The sequence below is a fragment of the Melospiza georgiana genome, chromosome 15 (genome assembly GCF_028018845.1).
Source record: "Melospiza georgiana isolate bMelGeo1 chromosome 15, bMelGeo1.pri, whole genome shotgun sequence".
Lineage (NCBI taxonomy): Eukaryota > Metazoa > Chordata > Aves > Passeriformes > Passerellidae > Melospiza > Melospiza georgiana.
The window spans coordinates 15,939,133-15,961,297 of NC_080444.1; the positions used below are offsets into that span (position 1 = coordinate 15,939,133).

The following is a 22,165-nucleotide window of genomic DNA, read 5'->3' on the forward strand; positions in this document are numbered from 1 at the left end:
GGATGGGATGGAAGGAAGGAGGTTGCAGTAATGAGAGGGTGCAGGATGTAGGACAGGCCAGGGAGGTTGTTGTGGAGGGAACAAGGGCTGAGGAGTGCCTGGAGCAAAGGGCACAGAGTGGCTGGGATTGTGTCAGGGCTGGGGAGGGCAGCCCTGGGACAGCAGCAAAGGGGTGTTTTGTGCTCTGGGGGACAGCTGGGACCCCCAGAGTGAATCCCCCATGTGGGGCCGTGCCAGGGCAGGTCCCAAAGAGCCCCGTGGTGGTTTGTGGGTGTTGGGCACTCAGCACCTGTGGTGCCCTGGCACACCTCCCGCTGGTTGGCACATCCTTAGGAATGCTGAGCCCTGTGCCAGGCCCAGATCACCTTCCTGCCCTCCGCCCTCATGCCCACACATCCCTGTGCTGTGAGAGCCCTGCCAGGAGCCCTGGGCACGGCCCATCCCCAGGGCACGGCTGGGCTGCCATTGCACAACCCAGCCCTGCTCCCGGCAGAAACCAAGATGGGCACTGCAGATTATCCCAAAAGAGGCTCCTCCTGCACTGTCCTGACCCTTCAGCACCCCAGAAGGCACAGACAGCTCAGCTGGGGCACAGGAGGGTTGGGCAGGGGTGAGGAGGTCACCCCTGGCATCCTGGTGCCCCTTTTCTGGTGACCCCTGACTGTGGCTGCAGCATCCCCCAGCCCAGCCTGGGTGAAGCTCAGCCTGGGCTCCACCTCTGGAGTTCGACCTGCAGCTCAGCCCCACTCAGCTTCCCCCCAACAGGTCCTTCACTGTCTTCTGTCCTGACCCTTTCTATACTTCAAGGAGAGCTACAAAATAGATGGAGAGAGATTTTACACAGGCAGAGTGTGACAGGACAAGGGGAACTCTTTGAAATGAAAAGAGGAGAGATTTGGATGGGATATTGGGAGGGAATTCCTCCCTGTGAGGGTGGGCAGGCCCTGGCACAGCTGTGGCTGCCCCTGGATCCCTGGCAGTGCCCAAGGCCAGGCTGGACACTGGGGCTGGGAGCACCTGGGACAGTGGGAGGTGTCCCTGCCATGGCAGGGGTGGAATGAGATGGGCTTTAAGGTTCCTCCCAACTCAGACCACTCCATGATCCTATTCTCTGACATTCTGAACTTTTCTGGAGGTCTCTCACCCCTGAGTACCTGGTTTCCACATCCTACCTGTAGCAAAGGCTTCTTTTCCAAGTGTGATTCCCAACCCAACCCTCTCAAGAGGAAGAGGAGGTCAGGCAGAGGACCAGAAAGAAAACAACTCCCCCAGATCCCTGTAGAAACATTCCTGGTTGTTTTGCATCAATGCCTGGTGTGGTGGGAGCTGTTTACTGCCTCAGCCCTTGAGCTGCTGGCAGGGAAGCGTGGGTGGGTTTGTGGTGGGAGCGTGGGCTGTGACCTGCCAGGAGAGCAGCGAAAGCTCCACCACCTCATTATTTCCATCCTCGTGGCACTCACAGCCAGGCCCTGTGGCTCCTGCCCAGAGATCCCTGAAGATGCCCCTTTCCTGGGATGTAAACATCCTGCTGAGCTCCTCCTGCCTTGCAAAACACCCCTGTGATCTGTCTGCACATGGCACAGGGATCCTGGCACGCTCCATCAAAGCTGGAGCCATCCTTTGGGGAGGGCAGCCGTCCCACCTCCCTCCCTGGGAGCTGTCAGAGCAGCCTGCCCTGATTCAGCTCCTCGGAGACATCTTGAAAGGCCCCAGCAACCTGAGAGCCTGCAGCTATTTTGCTCCCACATGGCCTGGTTTTCACATCCTGCCAGCTCCCCCGTGCTCAGCAGCAGCTGCTGGGGGGGCTCCTCGTGGCTCAGCTCTGCACTGAGATCCTGCTGGAGCCATGTGTGATGGGGATCTCTGCACTGAGATCCTGCTGGAGCCATGTGTGATGGGGATCTCTCTGCACTGAGATCCTGCTGGAAGGGTCCTGCTGGAGCCATGTGTGATGGGGATCTCTCTGCACTGAGATCCTGCTGGAAGGGTCCTGCTGGAGCCATGTGTGATGTTCCCCTCACACTCCTCCATTCATCTCCCCGCTTGTTCATCAGAAGCTCTTGAGCCCCGTTGTAGGCAAAACTCATGTTTCAGATGTTCTCATTCACACCTTCTGAGGTGGTGTGATTCCAGGCTCTGTAAGCACCTGGAGGAGCTTGGGTGGGATTTTTTCCCAAGGATTTCCATTGGATCACAGTTTATTAGGGACTATCGGGGAGTCTCTTGCCCAGAGAGCTCAGAAACCTTTGCTAATGTGCTGGAAATTTGTCTGGAGCCAGGAGCTGGTTTGGCCAAGGATGTGATAGCAATCCTGGGATTTGAGGAGCTCATCCATCCCAGGGGTCCTGTGCCAGTGGGAATGGGAATTGGGGCAGTGCAGGCAAGATAAGTGGCCCTAAGAAGCCTCCCTATGACTTGTCCTACCTGTTTGATGTCTCCAAAGGAAGGTTTGTCTCACCTGGTATCTCCACTCATCAGGAGGTGCAGACCACTAAAGTGAGGGCTCTGCCCATCTCTGCAGCGTGTGGGTGCCCAGACCTCTGGAGCAGGCACAATTCCTTGGGCAGACAGGAAAAGCTGCTGCCCTTTGCCTGTGGAAATAGAGCTGCTTGCAAAACAGCTTTGCCCTCAGAGGAAAATTTTCAATTTGAAAGCAAATCAGGAAGAACTGACAGTTTTCCCCCCTGTTTCCCAGGTCAATCAGAATATATATTATATATAAATATTTTTTTTCCTAGTAATGTCTAAAGGCGTGATTTTGCCTGACCTTTTTGAGTTGAGCTCCATAATTAATACTTGGCTGGAGTCCTGAAGTGATAGGTACCTTTGCAAGAGCATCATTTTTTCATTTTCACATGTCAGCAAAGATCTCCCCCCACGCCCCAGCCCTGAAACAGGGAGCGCGCTTGAATAATGATCTGATTCCAGCAAATTGACAGCTTTTCTGTGGAAAGGCTTCCATGGAAGCATTCCTGGTTATCTCCATTTTTTTTTTTGATGGAGTCCTGAGTCTACAGCTTTGGACCCCCTGCTCTCCCCAGAGCCTTCAGTGCTCCCTGTCAGCTCCACTGGGTACAACTGGGAGCCAGATTAGCTCATTACTTTCCCAGCATCATTTCCCCACTCTGCAGCTGTTGGATTCCTCAAGGGTTTCATTCAAGTGTTGCTCCCAGTCCCGGAAAGCTTTTTCTCCCTGGGATCTTAAGATGGTTTTAACGTGATTATGAGGCCTCCTGCCGCGTCCAGGGCAATTTCCACTCCACACCAACCATCTCCAGAATAGCTCCATTATCAGCTGGATGGTGACAGACATTCCAGGGCAGCACGGCCAGACCAATTTAGACATCATTCCATAAAGATTATGACCCCTTTCCATTTTACCGTTCGCCCTTCCGATGATTTATTTCCGTATTTTCCTTGCCCGTCTTCATTTTCACCCAAAGAAAAGCCAAATGGCACCTCCTGGATGGGCTCAGAGCTGGGATAGGCTGAGGGTTAGGCAGGCTCTGTCCCCAGGCTGCCTAAATGGGTCTCTAATTGCGTTAGATCTTGCTCTGAGTTAGATAAATTCGATCTGACCAGGCAGGTTGGCACCGGGCTTTGGCGGCTTCTTTGAGCATCATGCAAATTTCAGGAGGCTTCAGGGCACCTATGTGGAGTCAGCCCGCATTTTCCTGGATTTATTCATTAAATAGTGCCTCGGGAGCTGATGTCCATTTGAGGCTGGCTGCTCTGCTATCATTATTTGCGCAGGACTTGGAGACTGCCTCTGCTGACTGCAAGGTCAGCACTCGCTAATAGTCGGCGGAGCAGCCACTCAGGAGGGGAGCAGGTGCTTTTTGGGACGATACCTGGGTTTGGGAGCTGGGATTCCATGGGTTCCTGTGTTTTTTCCCCTCTGGTTGTGGGTTCCTTCTCTGGTTTGTCAGCAGTGGAAGAGCTGAAGGGGTGTTGGGAGCTGGGGATGGACACAGGCATTTGTGGGCAGACACAGCCACCACACAAGACCCTGTGAGCATCATGGACCAGAGCGGTCATCCCATGGCTGGTGTGCCCTGTGGGACCCCAGTGGCTGTGGTGGGGGTGACCCCAGTAAAGCCAGGCTGGCAGATCACAGATCTGGGCCTCTATCTGTGCTCCAGAATTGTCAGGGTTCTTTGGGAGGGACAGAATCTTGGGAGGTCCTGAAGGAGTGTTTTGAATAAAAGGATGGGTCTCACAGGTGTGAGACCACAGATCTTGGCTTAGAGATGGGTCCATCCATGTCCCTCCCTTGTCCAAAGCAGCCCCTGGGACCTGATCCCAGCCCTTCCCTCAATTCCTTCATGTTGGGCACACAGGGAGCAATCCTGGGAATGCAGCTGGGTCTGCTCTACCAACTGAACCCCTGGAGATGCTGTGCCAGGGCAGGGAGGGGCTCTTGGGGCAAACAGGAGCCCCAGGCCACCGAGGGCAGGAGCAAGAGGTGACACCAAGCCAGGGCAGTGCTTGCCTTGTCCTTTGTCCCCTGTCCCCTGTCCCTGTCCCTCAGGGTGCTGCTGTGCAGGAGATGCCCTGAGCTCTTCCCATCACCTGCAGGGTGAGTGCAGAACAAGCAGGGAGGGCTCTTGGGGGCTTCTCCTCCAAAAATCAGTGCAGTGGGCACACAATGTGCTGCTGGAGGGTCATGGAAGGATGGGAAGAGCTGTCTCAGCTCCATTCTCACCCCAGCAGGGCAGCAGAAGCTCTGGTGGCTCAGAGGAGCTGTAAAATGGTCGGCTCAGGGACGAGCTGTGTCCTGTTTCCTGGAGCTCGAGCGTTGCCCTGGGTGGTTTTGGCAATTCAGCTCCAGCTTTCCTCGAGGCCTGCCCTGGTTTCCGTGGACATAAAATTCCCCTCAGCCTCCTGCTCCCAAGGCTGAGCTGCACTGGAGCCCTGCTCCTCGCCAGGCAAAGCAAACAATTCCCAAGCCTCCACCCATGGAAAGCTGGCTCTGGGTCACTCGAAGCACAATCCCTGGGCTTATCCTTCTCTCTTCTCTCCATATCCAGGGATGGCTCCAGGTTGGTGTGTGAGGGAGAGGGGCTGATGAATCCATGTGGAGTTGGGTGACTCCAGTGCCACAATGGCTCCCTTGTGGCTCGGTTTGATATTCCGGGCGCTGGCTCTGACATTGCCTTTCACTCCCGGCCCTGTGAGTTGCTGCATTGTGGCGGCTGCAGGGGAAGCAGCTCCCTTGGCAGCTGCCTGAAAGGAGCTTCTGGCCTGTGGGGAGGCGCAGGAGGCCAGGGCAGCGTGGATGCTGCTTTGGGATCAGCAGTGAGCCGGTTAACCGGGGCTGGATTTCCCCGCTGTGCTCAGGGTGGCTCCCCTCCGTCCCTGCCAGCAGGAAAAGGGTGCCTGGGGCGGATTTTGTGGTTTCCTTTGTGAACAATGGAATTCCTCCTGCTGCCCAGTCCCTGCCCTCTCCCTCTGCACAGGCAGTGGTGCCAGTGGGTTTGTGGGGACGTGGTGAGATCCTGAATTCCTGCTGCTCAGTCCCTGCCCTCTGCACAGGCAATGATGCTGTGGGGACGTGGTGACATCCCAAATTCCTGTTGCCTCCTGGTACTGCTGCCACTTGGGCTGATTTTATTTTCGCTGGGTTTAGCAAGCAGAATCAGCCTGGTGCTGGTCGTGCTGGGAGCTGGGGATGTTTAAATGAGGGAGCAGAGGGGCTGAGGACTGCAGGGTCCCCTGACCCCCATCCAGAATCCATGAGTGGGAATCCTCACAGAATCATTAAGGTTGGGAAAAAGCCCCTCCAAGATCACCCAGATTTGATGTCACCCAGCCCAGAGCACTGAGTGTCACCTCCAGTTATTCCCTGAACACCTCCAGGATGGTGATTCCACCACCCTCCTTCTGATGCCTGACCACCCTTTCCATGAAGAAATATTGGAAGAAATGCCTCCCAGTATGATTTTTCCTAGTGTGCCCTCCTGGCAGAAGGAATCAGCAAAGTCAGGGATTAGTGTTGGGGGGTTTGGGATGTGCAGCCAGGACCAGGCAGGTCGGGGCAGCCCACAGAAATTCCTCACCAAAAACAAAGCTCCCGTTATTGCCAGATGAGCCCCAGAGCTGGAGCTGTGGGTTTGGGGCTGGCTTCCCTTGGCTGGAAAACTGGGGAAGGGCTGGAAGGGGCACAGGGAAGGGCAAATGGGATGGAAGGGGCACAGAGATGGGCAGCACGGCTGGAAGGGGCACAGAGACAGGCAGCACGGCTGGAAGGGGCACAGGGATGGGCAGATGGGATGGAAGGGGCACAGGGATGGGCAGTAGGGATGGAATGGGCACTGGGATGGGCAGCACGGCTGGAAGGGGCACAGGGAAGGGCAGCACGGCTGGAAGGGGCACAGGGATGGGCAGATGGGATGGAATGGGCACAGGGACGGGCAGATGGGATGGAAGGGGCACAGGGATGGGCAGATGGGATGGAAGGGGTACAGGGATGGGCAGCAGGGATGGAAGGGGCACAGGGACGGGCAGATGGGATGGAAGGAGCACAGGGAAGGGCAGCAGGGCTGGCCAGAGCTGCCTTGTGTCTGCAGCAGGACCTGGCAGAGCCGGATGCAGCCTGGATTTGTGGACTTGGAAGGGGGGCAGAGCGAGGAGTAATTACTGCTGTTCCTCACAACCCTGCAGGTAGGAGAAGTTCAAGGCAGAACGAGCAGGCAGCAGAGGCAGGAGCAAAGGGAAGAGCTTTTCCAGAGAGCACATGGGCTGGAGTTCACTGCTGCCGGAATCTGCAGAGGCCGGAGCAGGCACGGCCTCAAAAAGGCAGGAGAGCGCTTCACAGAGGATGGATGGGGTCAGCAGAGGGAGAGCTGCCAAGGATTCCTCCTCAGGAAAAATCCCTGAGCTGTGGCAGCACGGAACATGCAGGATTTTCATGAACATCCCCATCAGAGCATCCCTGCAGGAAGAGGGGGACAGGGGCTCAGTTTGTCCCTGGTGCTGGTACTGATGTCCCCATCAAAAATATCACAGTGAGCACTGGGGAACCCTGAAAATGCAGGTTTTTTTATCCAAAGCCGCAATTTCTCAGCTGAGAAAATAGACAGCTCTGCCCCAAATCTCATTCCAGCACAGAGGCAGCAGTTGGAAGTAGGAAACCAATAAATACTGGGGGTAAAAGGAGGGAGTTACAGCAATTAGGAGAAATGAGTCGTTCTGGAGTGTAGAAAATTAACAAGCAAAGCCAAAGACATTGGGGGAAAATCAATTATTACAAAGTCAACACAATAAGTACTTTAAAAAATGCGCCGGGAAGAGGTGGAATTCAGGAACTGTCAATTCCAAGTGGAGATTGCAAAATTGTTAATTATGGAGAAAAATGCAGAAGTATTGACTAAATAGGTGGAGTAATTTGGGCTGAGACATAACAACGTAGGATGTGGGACCTGCCCATGTGTTGGGAACCAGGAAAAGCATTCAAAATAGAAATATTTGACATAATGGAATGGAATAATTTGCAGTAAAGAGTGGGATCTCTCTGCTCTGGAGCTGTCCATGGGGCTTGGGAGCCTGGGGAGGGCAGGACTGGCAGGGCAGCGATGCCACGAGCAGCTGGAGGAGCTGTGCAGTGCTCCCTGCCCTGGGCAGCCCCGGGGAACAGCTGGATTAATGGCTAAAGCAGGGAAGGGCTGATGGAAATAGCACTGACGTCAGTCACTGTGCCTGATGGCAGGGGACACTGGGCACTGGCATTACGTGACAGGTCTGGCTTTTAAACCTCTCCTTAGGCATGGTCCTGGCCTCTGTGAGGAACAAGGGCTGCTGCAGGCATTCCCACAGGGCTGCAGAGGCAGAGCTGGTTTGTGTTGGGCACAGAGCAGTGGAGACTGACGGATGCTCCCAGCTGATAATGGGGATTTTATCACTATCATTATTATTGTTTTTACTGTTTTGCATGAACACTGCTCTGGGGTTGGACATCAGCAGGAATTTCTCCATGGAGAGGGAGGTCAGGCATTGGGGAGGAGCTGCCCAGGGAGGTTTGGAGTGCCCAAGGAACGCCTGGATATGGCGTTTGGCACTCGGGGCTGGGGATCAGGCATGGCTTGGACTCCATGACCTTGGAGGGCTTTTCCAGCCTGGGATTCTTGGATTCTGAGCACGGCATAGTGGGGCAGATCTGGTTTATCCAGAGCTTAGGGAAGGGAAGGGAGGCTTGGCTGGGATCCCTCGTGGAGCCAGGTTCTCCTGGAGCTGCTCCTCAGCACTCGCTGCCATTCACCACTGCAATCAATGGTCTGGAAGGAAATCTGAAATCACTGCTGATAAACCCGTGGCTGCCACAGAGATTGGTGGAGTGGGAGATGGTGCTGGGGACGGAGCAGCCATGCAGAGCAATCCAGATTGCCTGGTAAACTGGGCCCATTTAAACAAAGTGCATTTTAACGCGGAGCTGCGCGCGGAGGAGCGGAGCTCTGGCTGATATCCTGGGAAGTGCTGGCTGTAAAATGGATTCAAGGGTCACGCTGCATGAGTAGCTCGGGGTTAAGAGGCTGGCACAGACCTCAGGTGGAAAAACTTGTGAGGTTGGAAGGGCAGGAAGGCGCTGCAGGAAGCCCTGGTGAGATGGCACCTGCAAAGGTCACCTCTGATGAGGAACGGGGAAAAACTGGGGCAAGCAGAGATGAGGGCCCCAAAACAGATTTGCTGTTTGCAGGTTGCGACTCGGAGCTGCTGTGTTTGACTCCTCACACAGAAGGCTCTGCTGTGCCTGGACTGCCCTGCACAGGCAGCTCCTTGTGCAGAGGGCACTGCCTGCTCCAAGGCTCTTTACCCTCCCCAGAAAGGTCACACCAAACCCAATTTCTGTGAGTCACGGCCAGACAAATCAATTCCGTGCTTTTCCATGATTCCAGAGCCGGGCTGAGGGGGGTGGAGAGCATCCCAGGGACCTGCTGGTGGGGCTGGGCACAGAGGGAGGGGGCACTGCCCGTGCCAGTGCCACGCTGCCCTGTGGGCTCAGAGCCCTGCAGTGAGAGGAGCCCTTTCCAGGGCTGCCTGGTGACATTTACAGGAGGTGTTTTTCAGGTACAAGCGCTGCTGTTGGGATGCAGCCCCCCGGGCTGGGGGGATGGTGGCTGTCACAGGCTGGCTGTGGGACGATGTTGATTTGTGTTATCTCAGCACCCCAAGGAGCGGGGCTGGTGCAAGCAGGAGGGAAAGCAGGAGGGAAAGCAGGAGGGAAAGCAGGAGCTAGGGATGGGCCAGGCAAGGCAGGAAATTGGTTTCAGCTGGGTGGGCAGGGCCAGGGGTAGGGCAGTGCCAGGCTGTACACGATGCCTGTAGGCTGGGAGGGGACTCCAGAGTGTCATTGTCACCTGGGCAGTGCTGCCTTGTCCTCAGCTCCTCCAGAGCCCTCCCGGGAGGAGCTCACTTGTGCCTCAATGGCAGGGGGTGCACCCTCTGCTCTGGCAGCCCCATCCTGTGCCCCCTGTGCTGTGCCCCATCCTGTGCCCCCTGTGCTGTGCCCCCTCTGCTGTGCCCCCTTTGCTGTGCCCCCTTTGCTGTGCCCTCTGTGCTGTGCCCCCTTTGCTGTGCCCCCTGTGCTCTGCCCATCCTGGCAGTGTCCAAGTTGGGCTGGACAGGGCTCGGAGCCACCTGGGCTGGTGGAAGGTGCCTGCCCATGGCAGGGGTGGGATGAGATGAGCTTTAAGGCCCTTCCAGCTCAAACCCTGCCATGATCCTGTGATTACACCTGGCCAAAGCCTCCACTGTGGGGTTTTTGCCACAGTGATTAACCTGGTGTTCCCCACTGCAGGTAGAGGTCACTCCTTCTCATCTGCCAGTGGTCCCAAGCAGAGGCTTTTCCTTTCCAGCCTTAACCTTCTCTTCCCTGAACCAATTTCTCTCTTTTTTTTGAAATATTTCATCATGGTTTCTAATGACTGCTTGTCTGTTCTTCTCTGCTGAAGTGGGGCACTCTCCCAGCTCAGCCTCCTGGCACCCAGCAGAGCTGGCACATCCCAGCCCATTCACACATCCCAATATTGATGCATTTTTGGGTGGGAGGCTGGCAGCAGGGGTGGATCCCCATGATGTGCAGTGATCCTCAGCCAGCTGTGAGTGCTCCTCACGAGGGTGCAGATGTGACAGACCCATCCCACATCTGTCATGCCAGCAGCTCATGAAAGCACAGCCCAGCCACGGATTCGGGATACAACCCAAAGCTTTAATGTGATCCATGATCCCAGCAGAAAAGGCTGTCTGCAGTAATTCCTTCGGGAATAACACTTTCCAAATGATTTGCACCCACATTACCCAGACAGGGATGTACCGTGCTGCATCTCTGCTGTTTGCTTGCATTACTTATGAGAAAATCAGCTAAAACAGTGTCAAAAAAAAACTTCCTCAAGTCGAGCTAGAACATTTACTGCTCCTCCTCCCTCCACGAGGCCTGCTGTCTTTTCAAAGGAAGGAGTTCAATGGCTTGACATGTTTGTTTGTGACAAACCTACAGTGGCTGTTACTCATTTCCTTGTTATCTTGTAGGTACTTACAAAGAGTTCTTTTATCTGCTTCAGTATTTTTCCAGGAACTGAAATTAAGCTAACTGTTTTATAATTCTCCAGCTCTTCTTTTTTCTCATCATTAAAGACAGGCGCTATTTTAGCTCCCTTCCAGTCTTCTGGAAGCTCCCTGATTCTCTACAAATTCCTCAGGAAAAAAAAAAAAAAAAGTCTTGGGAAAAAAAAAAAAAAAAAAAGCAGCCCTAACAGCTCTGAAGTTACTTAAATCAGGTCTCTAAGCATCTGTGGTGAATTTAATCAGGTCCAACCAACCTTAAAGCAGCTCATCTAAATGCTCCCTCTGTGTTCCTTCCCTCTGTTCGTCTCAATTCCTTCCCCTTCCTGGCCGGTGCTGGCTGTGTGTGGGACGCCTGATTGCCACTGATTTGTAGGAAAGACACCAGCACAGAAAAAGGTATTCAGCCTAAACGTTGTGTTGGCTCCTCTCTCACCTCATCACCTTCAGATCCCCATCAAATAATTCCTGTCTTGGGCTTTTCGCCACGTTTCTGGTGGGGAAATATTGTGGTGGTTTATTCTTGCTCTTGGTGGTTGTGTTTCATTCCCCTCTCTTGCCCCTTGAACTCTCCACTCCGCTCCTCGGTAATCACACCAAAGAAGGATTTGGTGGAAGGATTTGGAGCGGGATAATGATGTGGCTTAATGGCTGCTGGCAGGGAGCTGCTCCGAGCTGAGGCAGAGCTGGGGAGGGAGAGTGTGAACTGGGGTCTTGGAAAGGCTTAACGAGGTGAATCCTGAGGATGGGAGCTGGGGTCAGGCCGGGGGCTGGCAGGGGAGGGAGGATGTGGCTCTGTGCTGGGCAGGGATGCCATCAGAGAGGCTTTGGGGTGGCCTTGGCCACGCGAGACTCTGGGGCTGCGTTGGGAACCTGCCAAGTGGGGATCCCTGGTCAAGGGTGGGGACAGTGATTCAGGAGGCTGTGCTGATGGGGGGGACTTTTCCAGAGCTGTCCTGACATGGCAGGGGACATCTGGGTGGCAGATGAGGCTGGGACAGAGCTGTGGGGGGAGTGATGGGTTGGGGCAGCACAGGGACCGTGCAAAGTGTGCTCCCTACATGTGATGGGGAGCTCTTGGCTGGGATGGACCCTGGTGTTGAGTGTGCCAGGACGGCTCTGGGGGCTGAGGATGGGGTCAGGTTGGATGTCCCCACCCTTTGCTTTCACCTGTCAGGTGGGTGATGCAACATCTTCTCTCTTGCCTGCAGTTACCTCATCGCCGAGTGACGTTCTCTGCAGCCAGCCAGGCTCAGGACCTGCAGGACCCCTCCCAGCACAGCTACTACGACAGCGGGCTGGAGGAATCCGAGACCCCCAGCAGCAAATCTTCATCAGGGCCCCGCATCGGGCCCCTGGCCCTGCCCGAGGACCACTACGAGCGCACCACGCCCGATGGCAGCATCGGGGAGATGGAGCACCCCGAGAACGGTACGTGCCCGCCCGCGCGCCTGTCCCCTCCCCGGCACTGTCCCCGAGGCTTCTGGCCCTCCATGATCCCTGTCCCCAGTGTGGGTGACGTGGGAGCTTGGCTGGGACACGCTCGGCTTGGTGGGGATGAGGATGGAGAAGAGGGAAGGCTCAGAGAAAGGGAGCAGCAAGAGGGGTGAGGAGGGGACAGGTGGGTGAGGGAGGGCAGGTCTGGTCGTGCTGGGGGAAGGGAGGAGTCAAGGAGACAGGTGGGTGGGGCAGGAGATGGGTGTGGCAGGAAGCAGGTGGGTGTGGCTGGAGATGGGTGTGGCAGGAGATGGGTGTGGTGGGGCAGATGGATTTGGCCCAGAGGTGGTCTGAGATGGCAGCACCACCATCGAGCAGAGGGGCTGTATGCCAGCCCATGGGGAGCTCGTGTGCTGCACTCAGGGGTCCCCTGGTTGCCCGTCCCCACCTCAGGGGGATTGGGGTGTGCTGGAGCTCCCCGTGTGTGTTTGGGGTCGGAGCTATGGGAGGTTCCAGGGGGCAGAGCAGGTTTAGTGGCACCGGCTGGGCTCAGGAGATCCGTGGAGCGGAGGCTCATCGAGTGTGGTGGTGATGGTGGCAAACCCCAGAGAGACATTTGCCTTCACCTTGCCCCTCAGGTCACCTCCCCGCGGGGTCCAGCTTTCCCTGGGTACCCTGGGGGTGTCTGTGGTGTCACCACCAGAGAGCTGCTTCCCCGCGGTCGTGCTGCTCGTGCTGCCCCCGTGCTGCCCCCCTGGCTGCAGCCCACCCACCCCCCGGCTGTCTTCTCTGGCCAGCTCCCGTTGCTTCCTTGGATTTGGCTCTGGCTGTGCACATAACATCTTCTCTCCTGTACCTGCTGCCTTCTGTGCTCATGTCCCCAGGGGAGGTGGCTGTGGAGGTGGCAGGGTCAAAGAAATTTCTGGGAGGGAAGAGGAGCAGGGGGCAGAGGGTTCTGCTGAATTCTCCTCCTGTTTCTGGAAGCATCCTTGGATTTGGGACAGGTGTGTGTGTGGTGGGAAGAGGCTGAGTGTGTGTTCAGATGGTTTTTAGGGAGCTGCAAACCTGCTGGGTCCCTCTGTTCTGGAAATGGACAGGTCTAGTGGAACATCCCTTCCCAATTCCCAGGTTATTCCTGGAGTAACCTCGAGTTCTCTGTGTTACAACCATTGGAGCGAGGCATGGTGGGGTTCCCAAATCCATCTGTTGCACCCTCCTGTCCATGAGTGTTGTGCAGATGACTTTCTCCCCAAAAGTGCCAGTCAGTCACCTGGGAAGAGCAGTTTGGAGCAGTTCCTGGAGCCCTGGCACATGGTAGCAGTACTCAGAAGAGAGGCTAGAAGGGTGGTGAGCAAGGAGATGCCCCAGGGATGAGCTGAGGGACACAGTGAGGTAGTGGAGGTGATGGATCTGGAAGAGGAAAGGTTGAGCCCTGGAATGTGACAGGAAACTCAGGGATGATGAGGGAGGAGCAGGGCTAAAAGTAGAAACAGGGGAGAGAGAGGAGCACCTGGGAGGTGGAGGGCAGAGAGGGTTGTCTTGGGATTTTCCTTGGAGTGTTCGTTGTGTGCCCAGCTGGATGGGCAGAGGTGAGCAAGGCCAGGGGACATGGCCTGGAGATGCCAGGGATGGCTCCCTGCCCACAGCATCACAAACCTGCCCTGCAAACCAGCTCCCTGTCTTGGCACAGGGTGCCCTGTGGGTGCTCACCTCCCAGGAGAGCAGGAATCACCCCACACCCAGATCCCTGTGTGGTACAGACCCTGTGGAGTTATTCCCAGGAATAACCACAACCCTGCTCCGCTCTCCATCCCCCAGAACGTCCTGCCTTGTCTCCCTTCCCATGGCAGGGATTGGGAATCAGGCTCCAGTGGCTCCAGCATCTGTCCTGATGCCGGAGGACATCCTGTGCTGGGTGCAGAGGCCATGGCAGGGCAAGGCTCTTGGGATCCCCCAGCATTATCGCGAGCTGGTCCTGGTGCTGTGCAGATAATCTGGCACGGCAGTTCAGGGGGGACCTGAGGAGCTGGGCTCAGGGTCGTGATCCTCTAAGCAGACTGTGAGGGCATCCTGGCACTGGGACAGGCAGTTTGGGGATTAGGAGGCACTGGGGTGTTAGAGCAGCTCACCAGAGTTGTGTTTGCTCTGTCCCCTGCCTGAGGTGTGGCACATTCACATCTGTGCTTCCAGCCAGACCTTGTTAGTCCCGAGAAGGATCATCTGCGGTGAATTTAATCAGGTCCAACCAACCTTAAAGCAGCTCATCTAAATGCTCCCTCTGTGTTCCTTCCCTCTGTTCATCTCAATTCCTTCCCCTTCCTGACCAGTCCTTGCTCTGTGTGGGATGCCTGATTGCCACTGATTTGTAGGAAAGACACCAGCACAGGAAAAGGTATTCAGCCTATCCTGCAAAGGCTCTCCAGTGATGTGGGACCATCACAACATTTTGGGGACCGTCCCACCTTTTGGGAATGTCCTTGCCTTGGCTGCATCAGCAGCCCCAGCCCCTCAGAGAGCTCAGATGTTGGGGTTTTGGGCAGACTGAGCTGTTCCTGACCTTCTGTTACACCGCGGAGCCGCGCTGATCCCGCACCCCCATCCCGCGGCACGAGCGCCAGGCTGACACCACTGTGCATTTTCTCAGCTTTCATCTGGTTATAAATATCCAACATAACAGGGCTTCCATTGCTTTCTCCAGGAGATTATCCCTGCAGCCGAACCAATCTGATAAGCAAGTATGCAAGGCTATTTATAGCGTTTCAACTGGAAGACAGATCCATGCCTTTTCTTTGTAGATGGTTCTTCACTTGATTAACACACATCTCAGTGTCCTCCTTTTTTGGACCCTTTCTGCTGTGCAGACTGCAGTGAAATGCTGTATTGCAGGGGCTGAGCCAGGCCCTTTGCAGGAGGAGTTACGCTGGTTCTGGTGAAGACTTCTCCGGGAGCTTGGCGCTGACGTGGCAGCTCCTCAGTCATCCCAGGCGTTTGTCATCCCTGCTATTTTCCCTCTCTGCCCACTGTTTCCTCCCCAACATTTCCCTGCGCTGCTCCCCACCTTGGTGGGGCCTGCTGAGCTGGGAATGAAGCTCAGGCTCCCACTTGGCCACCCGGTGCTTTTCCCAAAGACATCTGTTCCCCCCGGATCCCAGATTTGCTTTGGCTGGAAGGAGCCTGGGAATGCTGGTGCTCCATGGGGGCTCTGCCCTGCCATAATGCACGGAGGGCTTGGATGGGGACAGTGCCAGTCACTCTCCTTCAGCCATCAAGGGAATTTAACAGGATTTCAGGACCAAATATGAGAAATTTGGGAGTTGTTACACAGAGCTTGTTTTCCTTCCATCCCTGTGTGGTGCAAGTGTATCTGAGATTGTGTTTTATTGGATGAGGCATTTCTGATTCATGTTTTTCCACCCCCAAAATCTGTTTTATGGCTGTTATTTAAAGTGACGACCCCATGCCATTTTTAATGCATGCAGTTACAACTGTGCTCTGAGTATGGAATAAAAAAACACCTCATGAGCTTTCCCAACACTCTCAGTGCTGTAGGATCTGCTCTTCCCAGATGTTCATGAGTTTATCCTCACAGTTCCAGGGAAGAAACTCCGCCATAGGTGGGGAATGAAATAGGAAATTGCAATTTGCATTTTTCGGAGGTGGATGCTCACTCTGGGTGACCCTGGATGAGCTGGCAGCTCCTTCCTTTGCTGTTGGGATCCTGGTGTTCCAGAGGCACGGGGCAGGAATCTGGCTGCTCCCAGGTGCCAGAGCCCAGGCTGCTGCTGGCATCCGAGGTGGGAGCAGAGCTTGGCTTTGGGACTTTGTGGCAGAGCAGGTTTCAAGCCCTCCTGCCTGGTTCAGGCTTTGCTAAGCCCAGCCTTGTCCTGGTGCTGTCGGAGCCCCTCCCAACACCCCGGCGCTGCTGGAGTGGATGGATGGAGATTCCACTATCCAGGTTTGGCTGCTGGGCTCAATAAAACCCCCACCCCCGTCCAGGTTTTGCTTTGTTTCAGGGAAGATTTAAGGGATGCACCGCAAAGGAAGAAGGAGCAGCTTGTCTTACCTGTGTGTGGCATGGTCATGAAATCCCAGCCTGTGATTCTGCTGGAAGCATCCCTTTTAGGAATTGCCCACTTGTTTAGCACAGTGTGTGAGACCCCAGGTGAGCCCTCCCAGAGGAAGGTCCTCTCTGCCCCCACTTTCACCAGTCTACACTTAAACTCTGCCTCAGCTCCTCCCATCTCTTCCCACCGAGTCCCATAACACCAGAATTCCCTCTCCTGGTGTGTACTCGGAGATCCCATTCAGGCAACTCAACATTTAAAGATGTCTTTGAGAGAAAACTGAGTCAAGTCCCTCCCTGTGAGCAGAGCCAAGGCAAGGGATTTTGGCAGCTGGGTGTCTCTTCCTCCCTCCCACCCTTCCTCGCGCTCCTCCCAGCCATTGCCATCTGCTCCTGCCACCACCACAGACCTGCAGCCTCCTTCCTGGGCAGCAGCAACATCTGGCACATCTTGCATGTGTGTGGTGCTTTTTGGCAACCCTTGCAGAGGCAGCCTGGGGAGAAGTCTCCCTCCTCCTCTCTGCTAATTTCTGATTATAGCTCAATCCTTCCTTTCCTCCGGCTCATTTTCCTCTCTGCGTGGTCTCCAGTTTGTCCGCAAGCTTTTGGTGGGCTGGATGTGTCCAGGTGATGTCCCACAGCCCCCCAGCAGCACTTGGAGATATCCACAGCAGCTCCAGGTGCAGGAATGATGTGTCTGGGAGTGTTTGTGTTCACAATGTGACCATGGCATGGAAACGTGGCTGCACCTGGCTGTGTGTGCACCCTGCAGTGCCAGGGATCAGGGAATGGTTTGGATGGAGAGGACCTTAAAGCCCATCCAGTCCCACCTGCCATGGGCAAGGACACCTTTCCCTACCCCAGAGTGCTCCAGCCCGGCCTTGGGCACTGCCAGGGATCCAGGGGCAGCCCCAGCTGCTCTGGGCACCTGTGCCAGGGCCTGCCCACCCTGCCAGGGAACAATTCCTCATTCCCAGTATCCCATCCATCCCTGCCCCCTGGCAGTGGGAGCCATTCCCTGTGTCCTGTCCCTCTATCCCTTGTCCCCAATCCCTGTCCAGCCCTCCTTCAGGCCCTGGAAGGGCTCTGAGCTCTCCCTGGAGTTTTCTCAATGCTGGGCACTCCCAGTTTTGAGCTCCTTGAGAAAGTGGATGGCACAGAGTACTCCCGAGCCAACCATCCTCTTTTCCTGCTCACCACAAGGATGGATTTGCAGCCCTGGGCAGTCGCTGCCTCCTGCCTCTGCTTTAGTGCCAGTCATGAGCTGCTTTTTAAGGTTCTCACTGCGATTGTTGTTCAGTTCCTCGCAGCCAACAGATGGGACAAAAAATTACATTCTGTCTCCTTCCCTGGCACAGAGACTCCTCTAGATCTTAAAATCTATTCTCTTTTTCCTACATTATCTCTAAATGTCCCTTTTGTCTTGCAGAAAGAGTTCCAGGCACATTTGCAGTCTGTGGAGTTGGGGTTTTTTTCAAATGTACCATGCAGCATTTCTGCTTTTTTGCAGAGGCTGAGGGATGTTTTGGAGTGGGCTTTGTCTGGGATGTGGGATTCCAGCTTGATCTGTGCCATTCCTGGTCTTTGCTGACTGGGATCCAGCAGGTCACACAGCTGGGCTGGGGTCTGGCTGCTGCTTGGGCTCCTCTCTAGCTGAGACATTGTGGGTTTGGGGTTTTTGTTACTGATCTTCGGCCCTTTTGAACGCTTCAGAGCTGGAATTCCTTTTCTCCTGACCAGCAGTTCCCACTGCTGCCTGGGTTTAGGGTGTCCACATTCTTTGTGACCATGTTCTGCTCGTCATCTGCCTCTGAAAATTCTTTCTGTGTCCCTCAGTGATCCTCTTCTTCTGCAAAAGAAATTGGGAGCTTCTCTCCTTTCCACACTTAATGTTGGTTCATCCCCAAAACCAGCTCCTGGTTTGCTTAATCACTGCTGGGAAAAGATTTTTATCAGGACAGGCAACATCCAGCAGATTGCAAATGGCCCTGGATTACCCCATCCCAGTTTCAACATTTCTGCCTGAGCTGTAATTCCAGCCCTATTTCCTTATTTTCCGTGTTTTCCAGTGGCTGTGTCTGGGCAGACTGTGACGCCAGAGCTGCTCAGGGCAGGGCATTGTCCTGCCATGCCAGCCAGGTGACCTTCCTTAATTGTCCCCAGAGCCCAGGGTAAGCAGGGGACGCTGCTCCCCTGCCCCAGGAGCAAGCACATTGCTCCCAGCTCCAGACACTGCCTTTAATCCTCTCAAGACCTTCTAAGAAGGCTGCTCCTCGCTTCAGACGTTGTCCAAAATAGCTGCAATAATTTATCTGCCTCTCCTGCCTCACAGGATTATGTGGTAGCACACACACAAGGCTGTCCTCGAGTTCTCCAAAGATCCTTGGCGGATCCTGGGCATCTTTAGAGGAGTTATTTGTAGAACCCAAATTTCCCTGTTGGATTCTGGTTGTTTTTTACCCCTTTTCTGTCCCTGAGCCCACATGGTGTGATTGTGAAAGGTCCAGGCAGTGCAGTCACTCAGAGTCAACGCCCAAGAGACAAAAACTCTGTATTTCAGTGGGAAGGTGCCTTCTCTTGGAGCATACCCAGGTCCCCATGGCTCTGTGTGTGCCTGCTGCATTCAGGGTTGGATTTTGGGAGTTTCTTGCTGGTCCTTCCCATCCTGGGCTGGGCTGGGATTTCTTCCATCCCCCCTTGCAGTCTGTGGCAAGCTGGTGGAAATCCATGAATGCCCTCTTGCTTGTGTTATGTCCATCACATTCCTCCTACTCTGAATTTATTGGGCTGAGATAATTCCATCCTTTCTCCTGCTCTTTATTCCTCTTTCCCTCTGGATGCCCTCCCCAGGATGCTGCTGTCCCTGTGCGTGGCGAGGTGACCCTGCCCTCACTGTGTGGATTTTCTGGGCAATCCTGCAGAGACCCCGGGCCTGGGGAGCAGCTGGGAGCTGCTGACCCCAAGCTCACCCTGTTCCTTGGAACCACTCTTGGGCTCGGTCAGCTCCAGGGCAAACTTTGAGACTTTCCTTAAGGGAATAAGCTACACACAGATGAGAATGTGGAAGTTTTTAGCTAAGAATTATAAATGAACTCGCTGAGGGAAGGCGGCTGCTTCTGTCCCAGGGAAGGGACAGAATTTCCCATCTTTCCAACAAGGGAGGCCAAACTGTGTCATGGAACTCCTCCAGTCCAAGGCAGGAACGTTTTCCATCACATTCCACCTCAGCAGGCTTGGGAAAAGGTTCTCACCTGGCAGAACATGACCCCAGTGGCATTCAAACAGGAACCCAACCCACACAGGACTTGGTATTTTCCTTTTCCCTGGCAATGGTTGCAAATTCCGATGCAAATGCCCATGCAAATGGTCATGCACAGCTATTCTTATCTCTGGGCCAAATCTCAACATCCCTTCTTTGGTAGAAAGTCGATTTTCCAAAAATAGTTTACGTCAGCCTCCAACTATTCATGTCTTCAGCTCGAGTTTGTTAAACCCGGCTCCAGGAAGAGTTTTCTGAATTAGATCTGCAATGGGAACGGGAGGGTGGGGCCCTTCTTTGCTTGTCCCACGTTCCTCTCCAGGGAGGACATTTCCTCGAAGTGAGGGGTTGGGTGAAGCTGCTTCAGGCTCTTCTTTTGTGTTTCCCAGCCCATTTTAAAATGAACACTTGAACTTGGGCTGCCGTTTCTTTGGACAGGTGGGGACAGCCAGGAAATGGGAATGATGATTCCTCCTGAGCCACAATGCTCTGTGTGTTTTGGGAGCACACATGTCCCTCCTGGCTGGCTCACCCCTGTCCCTGGGCCATCCTGCTGTCCCAGCACAGCTCCATGGTCAGCTGGACAGGGGAGTGACCAGGCTGAGGTTTTGCTGGGTCACATTTTTTTGGCCAATTTTGCTCTCCAGACAGAGCAGTTTTCCCACCCTGCCTGCTCTGTGGCTCCACAAAGAGCTGAAGTTGCAGGAAGCCGGGATTCTGCGGGAGGCAGGGATTCTGAGCTTGGCATTCAGCTTTAGAACACGTCTAAACCAGAAAAAGCCACCGAGTGTAAAAGCAACAGACAGGCAGGATCCCTCAGCAGCCCCAGACTATTTGTTGTTTTCAAAGACCTGCTTCCTTAGAAAGCTCCTTTTGAAGTAATTTGACGTGCCATTTCCAGCTCCTGTGTGATCTACCGCAGTTATTCCCCTTTATCTGCCTCCCAATGCTCCGGAATGTCTCCATAAACCTGCCTGGCACTGCCTCTGCCCGTGCAAGGCACCTGCATTAGCGTGGGATTTAAACTTAATGCCAGAGGAGCTTACAAACTCTCCCATTTGAGCTTCTCGTGGACTCCACACCGCGGTTTCTTTCTCATAAAAATAGCAGGTGGCTGAGTTTGAAGGATCGGTCAGGTGTGGATCCCTCACATGGAAAATCCCTCTCTCCGGCAGGAGATAGAGGATAAGGGATTCATCCCTGTCCCCGCTGAAATCAATGGGAGCTTTGCTGTTGAGACAGGTCAGGTGTCAGTCTCAGTTGTTGGCTCTTCCCCGGGATTTGCTCCTTTGTGCTGTCACCATTAAAGAATCTCTCTTCCTGTCTCTTCCCACGGGCTCTCATCCATCCTGGTTTGAAGTCCCCTCCGTTAAGTGGCTGGAACGCCGGCGCTCCGCTTCCCCGGCGGAGAGGACACTCCATAAATCTGCCATTAGTCATGGATGTGCTGAGCCATCCAGGGCCAGGCTGCTGTGCCTCAGAGGTTATCAAACCGTGGCAGCCCCTGCGTTTGCCTCTCCTTCCCCAGGGCTCCGTTCCCTTCCAGCATCCAGGGCTCATTTCCCGGGAGCTGAGGCGGCCACGCTTTGCTCAGGGACACCACAGCAGCCACGTGGGGCTCTGCCCTTGTTCCCTGGCCAGTGTGGCTGGAGCTGGGCTCCCTTTCCAGCTCCTCTGAGCAGGACAAGAAGCTTCCAATGAGTAGGAATGGGGGAATTTATGTGTGGGTGGCCAGAAGGCTACATTTTCCCAGCAGAGACACTCAAGGACATTGTCTGTGTGTGTTGTCCCCAGCGGCGTGGAGAGGGGCTTGTGCCTCTGAACCGGGTACAAAGCTCCCAAATGATCCCTGTGAGGCATTTCAGCCTCAATCCTCATGGAAAAGGAGGGCTGAACCTCACTGGTGGGAGTGTGGAACCTCCCAGGGTGTCATGGACACCGAGTCCTACCTGGATACTCCTTCCCCAAAAACAAACATCCAGACCTCTTTCCTGGGCTTGGGGGACAAGAACAGGGAAGGATCCCCCCAAAGTGCTCTGTTCCAGGGCTCTTGTCTGGCAGGGAGCTCACGTCAGAATGAGCTGGATGATGAGGACTCTGCTCGTGGTAGCTCTTGGACATGCTTGGATTCACACTTGGCACCTTTACTCTGGTGTGATACTGGTGTTGGGCTAAAATAATATCATTTTTTCAATAATTTGGGGGAGATGAGCAGGGGTGTGACATTTTTCCAATAATTTGGGGGAGACTGGCTGTGAATCAGGAATAAATCAGCTCAGGTGAAACATGGGTGAAACCTGTGACTCTCCTGTAGTCTGTGTTCTGTGTCACTCAGGTATAAAATGTTCTTCCAGGGATGAGCCCTCTGGACAAGAGGCTGGGTAAGGGATGCAGCAGGGAAGAGCAGGGTGCTGGAATGCACAGGTTCCTGAGAACAGCAGTTCTCAGTCAGCTGTGTGTGTCTGGGTTGGTACAACCTGCCTGGACGTGAGGAAACAAGGAGGAGGAGGAGGGGGTCAGGATGTGATCCCTGCTCAGGGATGTCGGAATGGCTGTCGTGTTGTTTTATCGCTGCCGAGGAAAGAGAAAATGGAGCAGGGAATGCAAAATGACAGAGAGTGAGGAGATGTGATATTTGCTTGATGTCTTTTGCTGGTAATTAGTGTAATGCCAATTAGACAGAAGTAATCTTTTTTTTTTTTCCTTCTTCAGCTGTATAAATTATTGCTGGAATATATGCCAGCTCAAACTGAGATATTAAACTCAGAGTGATGTGGAGATCTGTGCTCCTTGAGGATCTCTAGATGAAATTACCCAGACAACAGGGATCTTGACAAAAGTAAGGCTGA

General features: G+C 54.5%; 1 protein-coding gene across 4 annotated transcripts in view; it reads left to right on the forward strand.

Annotated features, from left to right (window-relative positions):
* Positions 1 to 22,165, forward strand: part of PCDH1 (protocadherin 1) — a 58,464-nt gene that overhangs the window by 16,890 nt on the left and 19,409 nt on the right. For all 4 annotated transcript variants that reach the window (XM_058035068.1, XM_058035067.1, XM_058035070.1 and 1 more), the window contains exon 4: positions 11,769 to 11,988. In XM_058035068.1, the coding sequence (XP_057891051.1) occupies positions 11,769 to 11,988 (220 nt within the window). The remainder of the gene's footprint in view (positions 1 to 11,768; positions 11,989 to 22,165) is intronic.